At 47.4% G+C, this 18043-nt stretch overlaps 1 protein-coding gene across 1 annotated transcript in view; it reads left to right on the plus strand.

The window, feature by feature from the left end:
- The first annotated feature begins 329 nt into the window (after positions 1–329).
- Positions 330–18043, plus strand: part of PDIA5 (protein disulfide isomerase family A member 5) — a 92713-nt gene continuing 74999 nt past the window's right edge. The window contains exon 1 of the mRNA XM_025376001.1: positions 330–524. Coding sequence (XP_025231786.1) covers positions 483–524 — 42 coding nt within the window. The 5' untranslated portion in view covers positions 330–482. The remainder of the gene's footprint in view (positions 525–18043) is intronic.

Consider the following 18043-nt stretch of genomic DNA (forward strand, 5'->3'; position numbering starts at 1 on the left):
TTCACAGGCAGCACTGGACTCTGCCATTTACCGGCTGTGTGATCTGGGTCAACGTACTTAAATTCCCTGGACTGCCTCCTAATCCTCAAAGTGGAGAAAATAAAACCTAATTTCTGTGAGCTGCGTGAGATACTGTTTCTGAAGCTCCAGGCACAGAGTAAGCCCCCGTGCATTAATTGCCTTTCCTTACTCCCTGACCTTGCCTTTTCACACTTCACTCGCTGCCACGTGGCGTCGGAGGCCAGTCCGCACCCGCAGCCCCCAGCTGAGCCAGGCTGCAGACTACAACTCCCAGCGAGCACTTCTTCCCGGCCGCCTCTCCCCGGCTGCTGCGCATGCTTTGGCAGACGTGGCACCGGGAACTCGGAGGCGGGGAGCGGCTGGGAAGTAGCCGTGGTGGTTGGCCGAGGTGGAGCTAGCAGGCGGGCGGGCGCGGGCGCCGGAGTGGAGACAGGAGCCAGCGGTGGGCAGCGGCTGCGGGGATGGCGCGGGCCGGGCCGGCATGGCTGCTGCTGGCAATCTGGGTGAGACTGTGGGGCAGGGGTCCGGGCTGGGCCGGCACGTGTGCCCCGCGTGCCCTTCTGCGCTCTCTGCTCCAGCCCTCTCCAGGACGTGCGGGAAGCTGCCCCGGGGCACCGGGATGAGGGCGTGCATGCCAGGCAGGCAGGCACCGGGTGCTACGCGGGAGACAGCGGGAGTCCCGGTGCCCTCCCCGCCAAGCGCTCCCGGGCGCAGGGGCAGGAGGCAGCTGTGGGGCGCCGGGCGATCCCTGGCAGGGTGCTTACGCCACGGCCACAACTTTGCGCGGATGCAGGTCGGGGCACAGCCACCAGCTCAGGCGGGACGCCGGCGGGCTGCGGGTGTGCTCAGCCCCAGACTCCGAGCCCTGCACCTGTGTGAGTGCGGGGTGGGATGGGGGTGATTACTACCTGCACTGCCGGAAACCTTGGTTTAGGGCCACCTTGTTCTTGGTTTCGGCCCCAGGCGTCTGGGAAACTGCGGGCCACCACCTGGGCCTCCGCCCACAGGCCAGGCTCGGTGGGCTGGGTGGGGTCGACGCAGCCCGCCCCTGCTGAGGAGCTGCTCCTACACCCAACTGAGGGGCTGGCTCGAGCCTCAGCCACTTTCTAGCCGTGTGACGCGCCGGTTCATTTAATGTATCTGAGCTAGTCTCCTCATCCATGATATAGAAAGGCAAAGGTACCCCCATAGGGTGGTTCTGAGGGTCGGATGAGGTCTCAGAGAAAGAAGCTGTGTAAACTGCAAAATCTTACGAAAGTGGAAAAGGAGTGGGCTCCAAGAGGAGTTTGCTACACTTGGTGGAGGGACTCCAGGCATCCCTGAGAGAGGTCGGAATGGGTGTGCCTGCTGGCCCAGGACTGGGGTTTGGCCTTCGTGTCGCTGTGGATGTGTGATGGCATATTGTGGCCTCCTTCCCCATCTTTTCCATAACTTATGCCCTCCCTTATTTTAGGACCATCCTGGCTCCTTTTCTCCTGAAGTTCCAGGGAACTTCCTGCTCCTGGCACCCTCCCCAACCCAGATTTTCCCGTTATTTTCCATTTGGGTGTGGCAAGGACACTGGGCAAAGAGGAGGAGAAAAGGAGTGTGGGTTGAGTTGCTTGAAACACTTCCATCTCCCAATACCCTGGATCACCAGTAAGGAGTGGCCTGGGACTCTCTGGTTGGAAGCGGCTGGGGAAGGAAGCCCCCTGTTCTCTTAGGTCTGTGTTCTCACTCTCGGGGAGAACCAGGCTGGAGTGGGGCAGTGTCACTTCATTGCGTCTGGGTTTGTTGAACGCTATTTTGCCATCAGTCCCCTGGAGCCAGTTGGTCTGGGCGGGTCTCTGGGCCAGGAGGAGGGAGCTATCTTCTGCAAGGCCCCCACGGGTCTTTGCACTTGGACTGAGTAGGAGGTCCTGCTTTCCTCCCTTTCCCCTCCCTCTTGTGAAAACAATGGGCTTGAGAATCTGAAATTTCATTCGGCAGACATTTATTTATCAATCACATTGTTTGGATTGATATTTTGCCCTCCACTGGGTTGGATTTTGGGTGGAGAGCAAAACACACATTGTGCCTGCCATCTGGTGTTGCCCTGGATTGGGCAAAGGAGTCAGTCCTGTGAGCAAATAATGACAGAACAGTAAGTGCTGTGACCTTAGGTACTGGTACCTTCACTGAACGGGAGCCATACATTGATTTAAAGGGAGGTCAGCCATGGCTTTCCTGAGGTGGTGGAGTTGAACAGAGTCTGAGAGGAGTGTGGTAGTTAGCTAGGCACTGGAGGGCTGCGGCTCCCCTTCACTGGGAGGTGCGGAAGAGCAGGTAGGTTTGCTGAAAGCACTAGAACCTGGGAGTCCTGAGCAAGCAATTTCTATCTTCTCCTTTCCCTAAGCCCTAGAGTTGGCTTAGCAGGTAGGAGGTGGAGGGAGCATGCCAACAGGAGCAGTGGTGAGTGATTGCTGGACAGTGGGTTGGGCCTTTGTAAATTTAAATGCTGTGCCTATCTGATAAGGGCTCTCCAGGTTCCTGGAAGCAGGTTGGGTTTCTTTGTTCATTCAATATTTACTGAGGGCTGATATGTGCACAGGACTGGGCTGTGACCTGAAGGGTATAAAGGCATCTGCAGGGATTCATGTACAGGGATATACACCCACCGTATTTTTTACAATAGCAAAAATGTGGAAATGGGTTAAATGCTCAATAATAGTGGCTTGGTTAAATAATATCTGGCCTTGTTCATATCATGAAAAGTGATGTTTATTTTTGTCAGTTTGGCCTGCTATAACAAATATCCCATAGACTGGTGATGCAGAACAATCGAAATGTATTTTTCACAGTTCTGTAGACTGGAAGTCTGAAATCAGGGTGCCAGCATGGTTGAATTCTGGCAAGGACCCTCCTCCAGAAGACTGTTGACTTCTCATTGTATCCTCATATGATAGAAAGAGGACTAGACAGTTAGTTCTCCTGGGTTCCTTTTTCAAGGGCACTAATCCTATTCATGAGCGATCTACTCTCATGACCTAATTACCTGCCAAGGGCCCCACCTCTTAATACTATCACTTTGGGGGTTAGGATTTCAACATATGAATTTTTGGGGGAATGACAGAAATATTCAGTCCTGGCCGGGCACAGTTGCTCACACCTGTAACCCCATCTCTTTGGGAGGCTGAGGCGGATCACCTGAGGTCAGGAGTTTGAGACCAACCTGGCCAACATGGTGAAACCCTATCTCTACTAAAAATACAAAAATTAGCCGAGCATGGTGGCAGGCACCTGTAGTCCCAGCTACTCAAGAGGCTGAGGCAGGAGAATTGCTTGAACCCAGGAGGCAGATGTTGCAGTGAGCCGAGATTGTACCACTGCACTCCAGCCTGGGGGATGGAGCAAGACGGCATCTCAAAAAGAAAGAAAAAACAAAGAAGAAGAAATATTTCAGTCCATTCCAATGTTTGTAAAGAATATTTATATTTACTAGAATGTTATGTTTATTATGAAAACATTTTATGATGTTTATGAAGAATATCTAAGGATGTGGAAAAATGCCCAAGTGTGATAACTAAGGGAAAAGCAGGATATAAAACCAAACCCCGGGGTGGCTGAAGTTACGTGCATGAAGAATTAGCAGTGCATCAAAATGTTAACAGGCATTGTTCTGGAAGGTGGAGTTGTGATGACTTGTGCTTCTTTGCTTATGTTTTTCTGTGGTTTCCAAGTTTTTCACATGAATATGTATTAGTTTATAATCAGGAAAGTTAATGAAGATTTTTTAAAAATGTTCCTTTGGGAACCCTCAGCCTTCCAGAAGAATACTGGGGTGGAAGGTGTCACAGTCAAACACATGGGACAGGTTAGTTCCAAGAGCTTCCAGGCTGGGTGTCTGTGCCCTCAGAGGCTATGGGTGGTGGTATCTTCCTTCCCAAGCACTTCTGGGCACAAGGGCAGGAGGTAGCCCTAGGGTGCAGGGCGATCCCTGGCGGGCCGTGCTGTCCTGCTCCCATCCCTGCGCTGACTGCCTGCTTTCCTGCTGTCCAGCTCAGCTCCTCCCTGCAGCTGACCCTTCTCTAGGGCTATCCATGCTGATTGTCCTGTGGTCTCCACCAAGCCTGTAGGATGGAGAAACATCAAACTGGAGCAAACTCTAGGTCTCCCAGCTCAGTGGTTCTCAAGCATCGGGCCAAGGACTGAAGTTGGGCTGGGCTGGACTTTTCTGGTCTACAGTCAAACTGGAAAAAAAAATGGTGTATTTGTTTGTTTTTCATGAATCCAAATGTTTTCAGTTTAAAAACTTGTCAATTTTTCTGACATGATGACCATATTTTGAGGGGGAGGGGATTACAGCATCCTTTTGAAAAATGAGGCTGGTTGTGGTACATTGTGATTTCTTTTTAAAAGTCCTTTCTTGATAAAATTTATTTTTAATAATATAAAATCCATGTTGCATATTTATATTTAAAAATACATATATTCTGCTGATCTGTGAGATTCAGAACTGATCTAACTCAGCCTTCTCCTTTTATAAGAGAATAGCGAGGCCTAGGGAGGGAAGGGACTCACTCAAGGCCACCCAGTTAGTGAAGGCAGAGCTGGGAGAAGAGCCAGATCTGCTGAATGTAAATCGGGTTCTTCCCACTCCTCCATCTCCCGCCTGCTTCTCTGCCTCTGCCCCTGATGGTCGCTTGAAGCTCAGACCCTGGAGGACAGTGGGTGGAGGTGCAGGAGGCAGATGTTTGCTCCTGGCTTCTCCTGTAGAGCTTTTAAGGTACACTTATTTAGGTTCTGTACTTCTCTGGGACCATTATATATTTAATAGGCTTTTGTGGGCTGGCCTGAGGACTGAATTGCCATTTAAAATGCTATTTGGAACCTGGAATGCACATTTCCCACAGAAATAAACACATTACAGTGGAAGTCTTAAAACAGACCCGGCATATAAGGTGGAAGTGTGGCTGAGTGCCATAAGAGCGGCAACCCCCGTGTGCTGGGAATTCAGGACGAGGCCAAGCAGTGGGACACTGAATGACCAGAGAAGGCCCCAGGAAAGAGCAGGGTGTGAGCTGGCCTCACAAGGAGGGCAGACTTGGAGCTCTGTGACAGCAGAGAGTACCCTGTCCTGGCTGTGGTGTCCCCAGCACCTAACTCAGGGCCTGGCATGTCATCAGCCCTGGTCTGTGTTTGGCTGATGGAATTAATGTCACAGGCAGAGAAGGAAACCTTCTAAGCCAGAGACATGGAAAATGAGGAATGATAGGCCAGGCTGGATGGAGGGAGGGTTTGAGTCTAGGGATGAGGGAAATAAGACTGAAAAAGTGGATCGTAAAGAACCTTAAATGCCTGGCAAAGCCATGGGGACTCGATTCTGAAGGTAATGGAGAGACATGATGAAAGCTGCCCTTTTAATAACAAGATCAATCAGGTCACATGCAGGGTTGGGTGGGAGGGGGAGAGACTGGATTAATTTTCCCAGAACAACACTTTCATCCTTACTTTCCTCTCCGTTATCTACAAGATAAATTCAAGTGTTATGTAGTGGAAAGAACATGGGCTTTCAGCCAGCTAGACACTCAGGAGCTGCCTGACCTTGGGCCCTGCCTCAGTTTTCTTGTTTGTAAGTGGTGATAATGATATCCATCTTGAAGTGTTGAAAGGATTAGAAGAGATACAGGAAGCACCCAGCACAGTGCTTGGCACAGGAAAGTGTCCAGTCACTGGGAGTCTCAGCAGTCATTGCCAGTTGTTGAATAAGAGATGATGGGGAAGTCAGTTAAGAGGAGGAGGTGGGCAGGGAAGGGCCAGAGAGAGGCTGCACGATTTGAATGCCAGGTAGGGGGCCCCCTGTGCTGCTAGGATTCTCCCCACGGGAGTTACTTGGAGCTGAGCTCTTGACTCCCTCCTTGCCCCCTCTCTGCCAGGCCGCTGCAGAGATCCCAGGTCGGGGCGGTGTGCAGAAGGGCTCAGGATATAAGTGTGCTTGGTTTCTCTCCCCTTTCTTCTGAAAGTAGATCCCCTCTTGGGAATGAAGGCAGCAAACACACTATATCCCTGGAGGTTTTGCCCCAGCTTTGCGGTTTTGTTCTGTTGGGCTCTTGTGTCTTGCTTGGTGGTTGTGGTAGCTTTTGAGGCTGTCTGAGTGACAGTGGGCCAGAAATGAATGCATGGGGTATAAGGAGAGACTGAGGTTCTTCCACATTACCTGGACTTGGGATGGTTTATTTGCCCCCCACCTCTCCTTCCTTGTGCGTGTGCATGTGTGTGGGGGGGAGGGGTTGGGGGTGGTGGTGGTATTGTCTTTAACACCTGACATCTTAGGTCCCAACGGGAGAGGGAAGGAGCAGGAGTTCTCAGCCCTGGTGGGCTGGCCCATCCCTTCTGCCTGGCCATCTTTCAGCACTGACTGGAGCCTCTGGCTCCCCATGTGATCTGTTGGCAGAATTGTTAAATCGGATGCATTTGTAGAAGGCTTTAGAGTTTGCAAAGCATTTCCATGTATTTCACATCAGTGTGGTTTTGAGCCCCATGTAACTTGGTGAGGTGAGTAGGCTAGCCCAGTACCATTACCCCTGGAGAGGAATGGGTGGCTGGACAGGGAGGTGGGAGGCGACATGCCCTTAGACGAGGTTGAGGAGTCTGTGGCCTGGAAGGTGAAGGAATAAAGAGATAGGTGGGGACCACAGTCAGAGTTCTCAGTGCCTGGCTTGAATGTGTAAGCAGCTGTGTTGGCAGCCATTTTCCAGGATTGTCCCTGAAACTTGTTTTTCAGCTACTCCCTCGTGGCTGTGACATTGTATGGGAGTGGCCAGCCAGGCACGTGCTGACTGTGTCCTTCCCCCGAGGAGCTCCAGTTCGCTGTCCCCTGTTGCCACCCTACATCAACAGGGCCTCTTTCCATATACCAGTTTGCAACCACTTATAATTAATTAGCTTTGTGATCTTGCACTGGGGGGTTGAAGACACTCATGTAGTGTGGGATTAAAAGAGCCTTTATTCCTCAAAATCATACTGAGGCACCAGTTTGATGCACATTCCATTCCTAGATGGTGTGATGGTGGGCCTGTGTCTGGCTTCAGAGTTTCCAACTCATTAAAGCTGCGGAGGCACAGGGGTTGAATGTCCATTTGCTACAAAGAATCCCACAGTTCCTCCAACCCCTGGTGCAGGCAGATTTCTTGAATTTATGAGCAGGTCCTTTAATCCTTGTTGGAAGATGTTGATGCAAATCAAGGTTAAGCTTTGTAAGCTGGGGCTTAAACATAAAGGTGATCCAGTATCTGAGCCCAAATGTGGGCCTGGTAGGAAAGCTCTGTTGTTGGGCCAAGCAGGGAAGGGTCTTGAGGACCAAGTGGATTTGTTCTCATCACGGGGTCTAGTCTTTATGGGTCCTGAGCAGAGTATTAGTACATGCCCCCTATTTCAAAGGAAAGTGGACCAGCATCCGCATCCTACATGTGCCACAGATGTTCATTCATTCAACAGATACTTCTTTTTTTTTCCCAAATGGATATTTCCTTGAGAATCTTTTATGAGCCAGGCCTCATGCTAAGGCACAGGGGATAACCATAAATAAGTCAGACAACATCTCTTTCTCTCATGGCCTAGTGGGACAGCCACTGATTAATTATTTAGTTCAGGTAATAAGTGCTGAAAACAGAAAGTGTTAATATAATGTGGTAAGAGAATGTATAACAGGGCTCCCTAACCTAATTCAAGGAGTCAGGAAAGGCTTCTCTGAGAACCTCTGGGTTTTTCTTGGAATAATGTGTTTAAATGTATAAAGTAAAATGCATAGAATTACAAAGAAAGCAGTTATATTGAAATACAGTTATCAAAATATAACAAGGTTGTGATAAAATAATATTTATGTTTATTAATGCATCGTATAAAAAGATTGAAGGTACAAGTTTGATAACTTCTATAATTTTAAGTAGTGATGAGCATAAATAGTGTTTCAGGATATCTTGTAATGTGGTAAGGAAATCTGATTTCTGTTGGTGGCAAAGTCACAGACACTGGTACCCTAATTACTACTGTAATTTATTATCTACATTCATAAATGTAGAAAGCATTTATACATTTATAAATACATTCATAAGACAGGAAAGGCTAAATTTCAGTTAGAAGTTAGTGAAGATAAAGATGTCATTTTTCTCCATCCAAATTCGTAGACTACAGTGGAAAAAAATTATCTAAAACTTAGAAATAAAATATGATTTTGTGACCTTTTAGTATCGTACTAGAGTATTGTATAAAAAACCACCTAAGGACCAGCTGTGCTCTAGGGGATGTAACTCTGTTTATTATTTGTTATGGGCCATACTTTGTAAAGTTAGGTAGGATGCAAATTATTTCTGTTTGGTAAAGAAGAGAAACACAAAGATTATTGCCCTGAAGGACATTAACCTGTTGGTATCTAATGTAGCAGTCTTATATCAGGATTATATCCTCTTTTTTAGGGTCTCTTATTAGCGAGTTAAGTAAAACTGAAATATGCTCAATACCTATTTGTATGAGAATTAGGCTTTTAACATTTTAGAATTATACTTGACTCCAGTTTAAGAACTGCTGAGTAAGCAGAACGTAAAGATGTGTTGCTTAGAAGAGAGGTCTGGTCTGGAGATGTTGATTTGGGGGTGCTGTTCAGGAGAGTGGGTGAAGTTGGCTGGGCATATAGGGTAGGAAGAGAGGGTAGACTGAGTGAGCTGCAGAACTTCAACATTTAAAGAATGGGAAGAGGAGGGTTTACAAAGAAGAAAGGAATGATTGTTAGAGAAGTAGGAGGGAAACCAAGTGTGGCATGGAGTTCAAGAGGCCAAACAAGATGAGAACTGGAAGTGCCTGTAGGGTAGTGCCTGTAGGGTTTATCTACAGGGAGGTCATTGTTGAGCCTTCACCAAGAGCCTTTTTGGTGATGGTGGTGGTAGGGAGGGCAGATTTCAGAGGGATGAGCAATAGAAGGAGGCAGGAGGATGGGAGGAGCGGGGGAGATGGAAAATTCTGGCTAACAGTGGACAGGGGAGTGATGTGGGGCCCAGAGAGAGGGTTTTTAAAAGATGGGTCAGTGATGGAGTTTCTTCACCTTAAGGAGATATGTGTTAAATGGATTCCTGCGCTCCCAGCCCCTGGAGATGTTTTTCTTCAAGAATAAAGCCCAGGAATCTGTATTCCCAGAATACTGAGTGCTGTGGTACAGCTACAAAACTAGACACATTTCGAAGTTAATCTTATATGGCTGTTGGTACTTTGCCAGCCGAGCTGGGTGCTCTCGATTGAGTGTGTAGCACAAGTTCTGCTCACATTGGAGCTGTGTCACCGTTGTCTGCTTGCTGTCACGTGACCTGAGCAAGTGCTTTTCTCTGAAGGGATTTGGGGGCTTGTGAACGTGCTGGTAGCAGAGGGAAGATGGATCAGGTTGTCACTGTGGCTCTTTTCAGCAGGTCACGCTCAACAGCTAGATTGGAAGGGAAAGCAGACTTGCCAGCCTCTCAGGTATTATTCTGGGTGGAGCAATGGGGAGTGGATGATGCTCCAGGGATGTCTGTCGGAACTATTCACATCGACAGGCCAAGAGAAAAGCATCAGATCTGTCCTGGCAGGGTCCTGGCTCTACTGTTTTAGGCTTAATCCGAGGCAAATCCCTTCTCTGAGCCTCAGTTTTCACATCTCTAAAGTGGGGATAGTACCACCTCTGCCTATAAACACTGATTGTTTATGATATAGTTTTTCAACTCCTGCAAGAATAGTCATACATTTTACAGTGTAACCCAGTAATATTCGGTTCACTGAATGCACAGTGTTGCTACCTATGCTACTCACTGATGTTTTCTAGTCAATGTAATTTTTAAAAAATGCTACTGTAACTCACTGATTCTATGACTAGACTCTTGGGTTGAGACCTGAAGGGTGGAAACAGTGGCTTAGACTCTCAACTTTAGAGGATGAAATGAGATCATGTGTGTAAAAGCATAGATGTACACCATGGGTCATGAGCACTGAGTTGTTATTTTCTTATCAGTTAACGGAGCTTGGAGGCAGAGTTGATTTCCGGAGTGGGAATTCACCTGCTCTTCCTCCCTCCCTGCTGCCTAATTCAATGTTCCCTCTCCCAGTTCTTCCTCGTTAACAGGCCTGGCACACCAAGCTGGCAGTGATCCAGAGCCCTCTTGGCTCAAGAAGAGGTTTTCCAAAACATTAAAAGCTTTAGGGACTTAAGTCCTGGCTAAATGCACTGCAGTTGCAATTTCAGGATAAGAAAACCTGTTTTCATAACCTCTCAGATAAGTTGCCCTGCCCCTGAATTGTCTATTGTTGACAACCACATTTGTGCCGTGGGGAATACGGGAGGGGAGAAACTGTGCTGCGTAGCCCCAAATATAAGGTGTGGCTTTTTAAAGGAAGCGAAATAGAAGAAATGCAGCTGGCCTTGTATTTACAGCAGCAAGCAGTAAGATGTATGTGGCTCTGGGAATCTGTCTTCCTTAGCCCCACCTCTGGTGCTGGAGTCTGTCAGACTTGGGTCTGAATCATAGCTCTCTTACTTGCTGTGTGACCTTCAGCAAATTTCTTAACTCCCCTTAGTCTCAGTTTCTTTATCTATAAAATGGGAACAATAAAAGTGCTTACTTCGTACACTTGTCAAGATAATTCAGTTAGATAACATGTGAACTGCTTAGCTCACTGCTGGTCATACAATAAGCACTCTGCTTTTGGCTGTTGTTGTTATCATGGGCTAATCCCTAAGCCCTGGATTTGGAATTAAAGGATCCTCTCTTGCATTCTGTTCCTTGCCAGGTGCTTTTGCATTTCTGTTTGTTAATAAGCATAGTTAGCTCTCTTGGCTCCCAGTAGCCAAGGGTCTCACATCCCAGGGCCAGCCTCTCCTGCCACCTCTCTCTCTCTCACACACACACACACACACAACAGTATCACCACCATTCAGGGACGCATGGTGCTTGGTTTTATTTCAGAGGCTGCTGGGTAGACATTTGAACATTCGGAAGCATCGGTGGTGAGATCCCCAGGCTTGATTTAAGGTTAGGCCTTCACTCCTTGTGCAGAGTAGTGTTTAGCTATGGTGGCTCATGGCAGATGTTTAGAATTTACCCTTTTAAGGGGCATACAGTATGCATATTTTAAAATTAATTTTCTTTCTTTCTTTCTTTCTTTCTTTCTTTCTTTCTTTCTTTCTTTCTTTCTTTCTTTCTTTCTTTCTTGAATTTACCCTTTTAAGGGGCATATAGTATGCATATTTTAAAATTAATTTTCTTTCCTTCCTTCCTTCCTTCCTTCCTTCCTTCCTTCCTTCCTTCTTTCTTTTTTTGAGACAGAGTCTCACTCTGTTGCCCAGGCTGGAGTGTAGTGGTACGATCTCAGCTCACTATGACCTCTGCCTCCCTGGTTCAAGTGATTCTTCTGTCTCAGCCTCCTGAGTAGCTGGGATTACAGGCGCGTGCCACCATGCCCGGCTAATTTTTGTATTTTTAGTAGAGACGGGGTTTCACCATATTGCCCAGGCTGGTCTCAAACTCCCGACCTTGTGATCTGCCCGCCTCAGCCTCCCAAAGTGCTGGAATTACAGGCGTGAGCCACCGCGCCTGGCCTAAAATTAATGTTCTTTCTTATATCTCTCATCAAAACCATTCTACAAGTATTTGCTAGGTATATGTTGCATGCCAAGTACTTTGCAGATTCCATATAATAGTTATAAAAAAAGCCAAACCACCCAGTGTCTCATGACCAGAGACGAGACTGTTCAGCTAGCAGTGCAGAAGGACACATGAGCACTGCACATACATGGGAAAGGACACAGAGCAAGCGCTGGGCGGGGAGGAATCAGAAGGCCTATGCAAGAGCTAAGGGCAGTATCTGGTTGTGTTCTGGAAGCCTCTTTCTTTCCTTTCTTTTTTTTAGGCAAGTTTTTTTCTTTTTAACTTTTATTTAGAAATAACATCGGATTTATAGAAGAGTTGCAAGAGGAATCCAAAGGATTGTTATGTGCCCTTTATTTCGATTCCACAAATATTAGTATTTTATCACATTTGGTTTTATCATACTTCTCTTCTATATATATGAAGTTTATACATGATATTCCTTTGCCCCCTAAATACTTCAGTATTTCCTAAAACACAAAAACATTCTCTTATGTAACCACAGTACAACGATCAAAACTAGGAAGGTAGTATTTGATTCAGGACCCAAACCAGAATCACACAGTACATTTAATTGTCCTTCGTTAGTCTCCTTTAATCTGGAACAGTTCTTCAGTCTCTGTCTTTTGTGACCTTGACATTTTTAAAGAATTATCCTCAATTTGGTTTTTGACGATGTTTTCATTTAGTGCGTTATATTAGGGGGCACCTGACGTCAACTTGACCCATTACTGGTGGTGTTTCTGTTGGCCCCTTAATTAAGGGGGTTTCTGCCATCTACAGTGGGGAACCACTCTAAAGTTACATTTTCTGATGGGGAGACACTTTGAGGCAGTTAATTATTTTCATAATGGTAGCCAAGTGGTGGTAATTTTTTTCTTTAAACATTTAGATTGGACATGCTTATTATGACAAGTTGAAAAAATAGAGAAAGGGGAAGAATAAATACTACTGAGGGCAAATCCTCAGTGTTTTTCTGAGCATACTTTTGTTTACTTACAGTTGTGGTTATACCATGCATATTTTAAATTCTATTTTTAAAGACAACATTAAAGCAAACATTTTTGCATTGCGAAGTCTTTAAAAACACCATTTAAATAAAATACCATCTAAATGGCTTATTCTTCTATTGAGTGGCTTACTCTGTGTAACCATTCTGTCGTTGCTGGACATTTAGGTTGTTTATAGGTTTTAACTCTTATGAGTAGAATGGTTGTGAGTCATATGTGTGTCAGACCTCTGCTAATTTCCTCAGGACACATTCCCAGAAGTGGAATTACCAAGTCAAAGAGCATAAATACTTTAGAGATACATGATAAATTATGCCAGCTACCTTTCCAAAAGAATGGTACTAGTTGAGGTTTCTGCCAGCAGTATATGACAGTTGAGCTCCATATTTTAAGAGGTTCACTAATGGTGTTTCTCAACCTTTTATTTTTTTTAAACTGTGACCCACCAATGAAGATTTGGGTTGAGATTAATTTCCTATATTTTGATTTATGAGAACCTAGGTATTTATTTCTAAAAACAAATTATGGTATAAAATAGCACATTACTCTTTTCAAGCTGTAACAGTCTGAAACAGAGCATTGGGAAGAGCTCTGGGAATCACTGAGGTGGCGGTGTCTGGACAGTGGGGGATTTGAGGTCACGCATGAGGAATTAGGATATTTCACCTAGAGAATCCTAGAAGAGACATGTTTGCTGTCTTTGGAGTGTGATAGGCTGACAGATGTGCGCGCGTGGCGGGGGGGATTTAACATTTCTAATGAGGAGCGCTCCAAGATGATATGGGTATGGTGTAGGACATGGGACTTCCACATATTAGCATATTGAGTTCCCACAGCCTCCTGGTCCAGCTGAGTTGAGTGGTCTCAGGAGATTTTGAGTCCCTGGCTCTGGAGGGCTACCTGGAGGCTGGAGATGGTATGTGAGGAATTTTGAGGGGATTTCTATATTTGTGGGAAACCAGTCAGCCCAACTCAAATCCGAATTGAAAGAGATGTCCTGGCTTTTTTGTCTCCAGAATGGTCCTCTTACCAGAAAGGGCTGGGGTAAGGAAACAGGAGAGTTCCTGGGCTAATTCTTCTTTCATTTGTGGATAGCTGGCATCGGGTGACCAAGGTACCTGATAAGAACAGGCACACTGAAAATCTGGGCTACTAGGAAGAACACTGGGTAAATCAATCCCTTGACAGTCTCTCTGTCTCCTTCCTTATAGATAACATATCTAAAGTTTAATGCATGATTTGGTGCTTGAGGCACTTTGAAATATCCCAATTAGAACAGATGTTTGTATTTCTTTCTAGTTAAAGCTTTTGTTCAAGATCTATTTGTATGTGTGCCAGAAGACCCAGAATGAGAACTCCTTAAAAAGATCATTTATTGGCCGGGTGCGGTGGCTCAAGCCTGTAATCGCAGCACTTTGGGAGGCCGAGATGGGCGGATCACGGGGTCAGGAGATCGAGACCATCCTGGCTAACCCAGTGAAACCCCGTCTCTACTAAAAAATACAAAAAACTAGCCAGGCGAGGTGGCGGGCACCTGTAGTCCCAGCTACTCGGGAGGCTGAGGCAGGAGAATGGCGTGAACCCGGGAGGTGGAGCTTGCAGTGAGCTGAGATCCGGCCACTGCACTCCAGCCTGGGTGACAGAGCAAGACTCCGTCTCAAAAAAAAAAAAAAAAAAAAAAAAAGATCATTTATTTCACTCATGCAGAAGCCTGCACAGGGATATTCCAGGGCCAGAATATCCCTGTGTAGTGTCAGGGACCCAGGTAACATCTATCTTGTTAGCTCCTCTTTAGCAGGCCCTTCCTCCCCATTGTCTCAAGGTGGCTGCTTGAGTTCCAGCCATCTTGTCCAAATTCCAGCTGGCAGGAATGAGGCAGGGACTGAGAAGAGTCATATCAGATGTCTGTTAAAGTTGCCACATCACACTTAAGCTCGCGTTCCAGGGGCTGGCACATGGCCCCACTTGCTGCAAGGGAGACTGAGAGGTGAAGAGGTTTTTACTGCAGGTGGCCACTTACCCAGGGAAACTCAATGGTTTCTTCACAAAGCGTGATTACCTCACAGTCCTCTGGTGGTGATCATGAGAATAGGTTTACCAAATGATACGACTGTAAAGAACTTTGGAAATCACTCTCAGTTCTTCAGTTTTCCAGAGTAGGAAGCAGACTTGGAGAAGGAGAGACGCCAACCAGTAATAATCAAAGTCAGCACAAAACTTGAGCTTCTGACTCCAGGTACAGTGCTCTTTCCGCCAAACCACAGCTCTAAATTCTCAGCCTGCTCAAGTTCTCTGACCTTGGATTCAGGGCCACATCTGTTTTCTCAGGTCCTCCTCTTTTCCCTGAGTCCCTTTAGTACCAGCTTCTTAAGAGTCTAGACTTAGATTCTGACATTTCAAAACTATTTTGAGCAAAATGTGGGTTAAACTAAATTAAACCTGTTTCTTCACAGTTCTCAACATAAGGGTATCTTTTTTCCAGGTGACAGAGCAAAAGAGGTTGAGTCCCACCTTCACCCTTTTTCCTCAATGTTAAACTTCTGTTCCCAAGTCTTCCTCCGTTAGCAAGCTGCTTTTACATAATTGAATATCGCTGGCTTCATGGTCTGCATTGAATAGTAAATCCATAATGACAGACGGCTTTGCTAGTTATAGAGAATGTGAGGGTGCTGGCACATGCCCCAGAGATGAGGAGCTTTTTAAAGCTGAGGTGTAATGTGGCAAGGACTGTTCTCCCTGATTATCTTCCAGCGTACCGGGACTCTTATCTCTTTAGTTTGATGGTGATGCTGGGTGGCGATCAGCCTCATTAAGTGAGGTAAGTGAAGAGGGGAGTTTGTGTGTGCTATGTTAGCAGATGGAGAGGACCACACACTTCCTGCACACAGTCTCTGGCTGGGAACAGACCTGGGCTAATTGCCACATTTAGGATCTTCATGCTCTTGGCCCCAGGAACCTTGGGAGACTCCAGGATCTGCTGGGCTTGCAGAAAGCAGAGGGTTAGTCTAAACCCCTGCTGGGACCCTCCTTGCCCTGGGATTCTGGGAGATGGGGGCATTTCCTGTTTGCTTTGGCAGGCCCTGCCTTGGAAGGAGATGTGCCTTTTCTGCTTGGGTTGTGCCATGTGTTGCAGCAGTCCAGGGAACCTGTGGGGTTGAGAGAAGCAGGCCTCCTCTGGCCAGGAGTCGGGAGTTGGGAGGCCCAACTTGTAGTCCTGGCTCTATTACTTACCTACTGTGTGACCTTCGTAATTAATGTAACCTGTCTGAGCCTCAGTTTCCTCATCTGTAGGATGAGGCAGGTACCTACTCACTGGGGTATTGTGAGGGGTAAACGAGTTAGTGGGTATGAAACCTGGGAAGTGTGCTCTAAATGTGCCGTGTGACCTCTTGGTCTGGGTCGCTGTGCAGCTGGTGATGATTCGAGGCTTTCTGGTGGCTGAATGTGTGTACGTGTTCGCTCCTTCCTGCCTGGACCTGCTGCCCTGCCTGATTGCAGACAGGGCCCCTGGAGAGGAAGAGGTGGTCCCCGTGTTACTGCTGTCCTTGCTCCCCTTCTAAGTTGTCTTGTTAATACAGAGAAGTGCAATTATTCTGTGCTTCTGCATGCCAAACGTTAGATTCTTTGTCATTTCCCCCCTCATGTAGTCCTAAGCCACCCTGCAAACTGGGCATTGGTATTCTCCTCTCCACCTTGTAGGTGGGGAGTTGACACTCAGAGGTCTAGTAACAGGCCTGAGGTCATCTTGCTGTAAGTGGTGGCACCTGGATTTTCCCCAGGTCTGTCTGACTCCTGAGCCAGTGCTCTTTCTGTGGTGTCTGGAAGACTGCAGAGCGGGGAGAAGAGAGTGGGTTTCTAAGTGGATGGTGGTTTGTCTAGCAGGCTCTGAATGAGCAGACACCTGTTACAAGAGCACGGCAGGGGGTCTGGAAGATGAGGAAGGACTCAGTCTCCACCCCATTGCCTCCAGACATGGCAGAGGTGGGCAGTGAGGACCTCCGTGCCCGGCACTCTGTTGCTGCTGGACTCTGAAGAGAGCCTGTACTCAGGGGAGGGATTGGGTGGTGGAAGGGGACTGGTGCTCTGGAGGGAGGGGGTGTAGTGAAGCTCTGTGAGGGGGTTTGGAGGTTGGGGGCATTGGTGCTCTGACAGCGATGTGCTGGTTGGCTGATAATAGGCAGGACCTGGCATTGGGGGCCTCTGTTTCCCAGAAGCAGAAAAGGGGAAAACCATTTTTGCTGGCAGTGTTCTGCCCTGCACCAGGGAAATGCTTTATGGGTCTCAGCTCAGCCAGCGGGCGCAGCTCAGCCCTGATGTAAATACTGTTAAAGCTGAGGGTTGTGAGCAGAAAGAAAGCAATTATTGGAGAAGGTCAGAAGGGGTTTGCATGGTGAACAAAGGGGATCTTTTTTCTCTCCTTTACCTCTAGAGCGATTGACTTCGAATGTAAAGAGCCTGCCAAGCCCAGGAACAATGCCATGACTGGCATGGAACCCTGGCTGCCTTTGGAAGCACTTCTCAAATCCTGCCCTTTCCCCCGCAAGGGCTTGACAAAGGAGCAGATAGTTTTTGCATCATTAACGTTGTTATTGTTGCTGTAGTTATTGTTGTTATCAAGGTTTGTGGGTTGTGACTTATGAAGTCTGCAGTAAGGCTCTTGGCAAGGTGCTCTGAGGTTTGCTGGGACTGCATCTTAAGGAAAGGAAGGAGCGTGTACATTGGAAAGGTTAAAATAGACTGAAGTGGAGGAGAAAGGAGAATGTTAAGTGGCAGGAGGAAAGTCCCCTTGGGCTTATGGGGAGGGAGGAAACGCCTCCTACTTGTCTGCCCCTGTGGTTGTTTGCTAGGGTGAGGGTCTGTCTGAGGCCAGACACAGAGGGGCCTTTCATCCTTCCCCTTCTCAAAAGCCCGGTTAGTGTCTCAACTCTTTGGACCCCATGTCTCAGGATTCTCCCTGGATCGGCCTATCTTGATGATTTTTCCTCTCTTGTTCTCAGATCCTGCCACTCTGGGCAAATCCTGCTTCGCCTCTGCCCACTAATGCCTGCACGCCCCCATCTTCATGGGATACAACTTATCCTTCTTCTGACCCTGTGGAACCTCCTTGCACCTTCCCATTATCACCCCAGCTCCTGTGCTGGGTAGACTTTCTCTCTTCTGCAACCTGGCTTCCAGCTCCCGCCACGTGTACCACTGACATTCTCTCCAGTGTTCCCAGGGACTTCACCGCCTTTGGCCCTGTCCCAGCCCCTCCCCACTCTGCCTGCCTGTGGATCACTCCCTTTTCTTTAAAAGCGTCCCCTCCCTAGTCTCTGTGGACGCAGCCCTCCCCACCTCCCTCTTGGTCCTGCCTCCTCCCTCACTGAGGGTGTTTCCTGTCTCCTCCCT

This window comes from Theropithecus gelada, chromosome 2, assembly GCF_003255815.1.
Source record: "Theropithecus gelada isolate Dixy chromosome 2, Tgel_1.0, whole genome shotgun sequence".
Classification (NCBI taxonomy): Eukaryota; Metazoa; Chordata; class Mammalia; order Primates; family Cercopithecidae; genus Theropithecus; species Theropithecus gelada.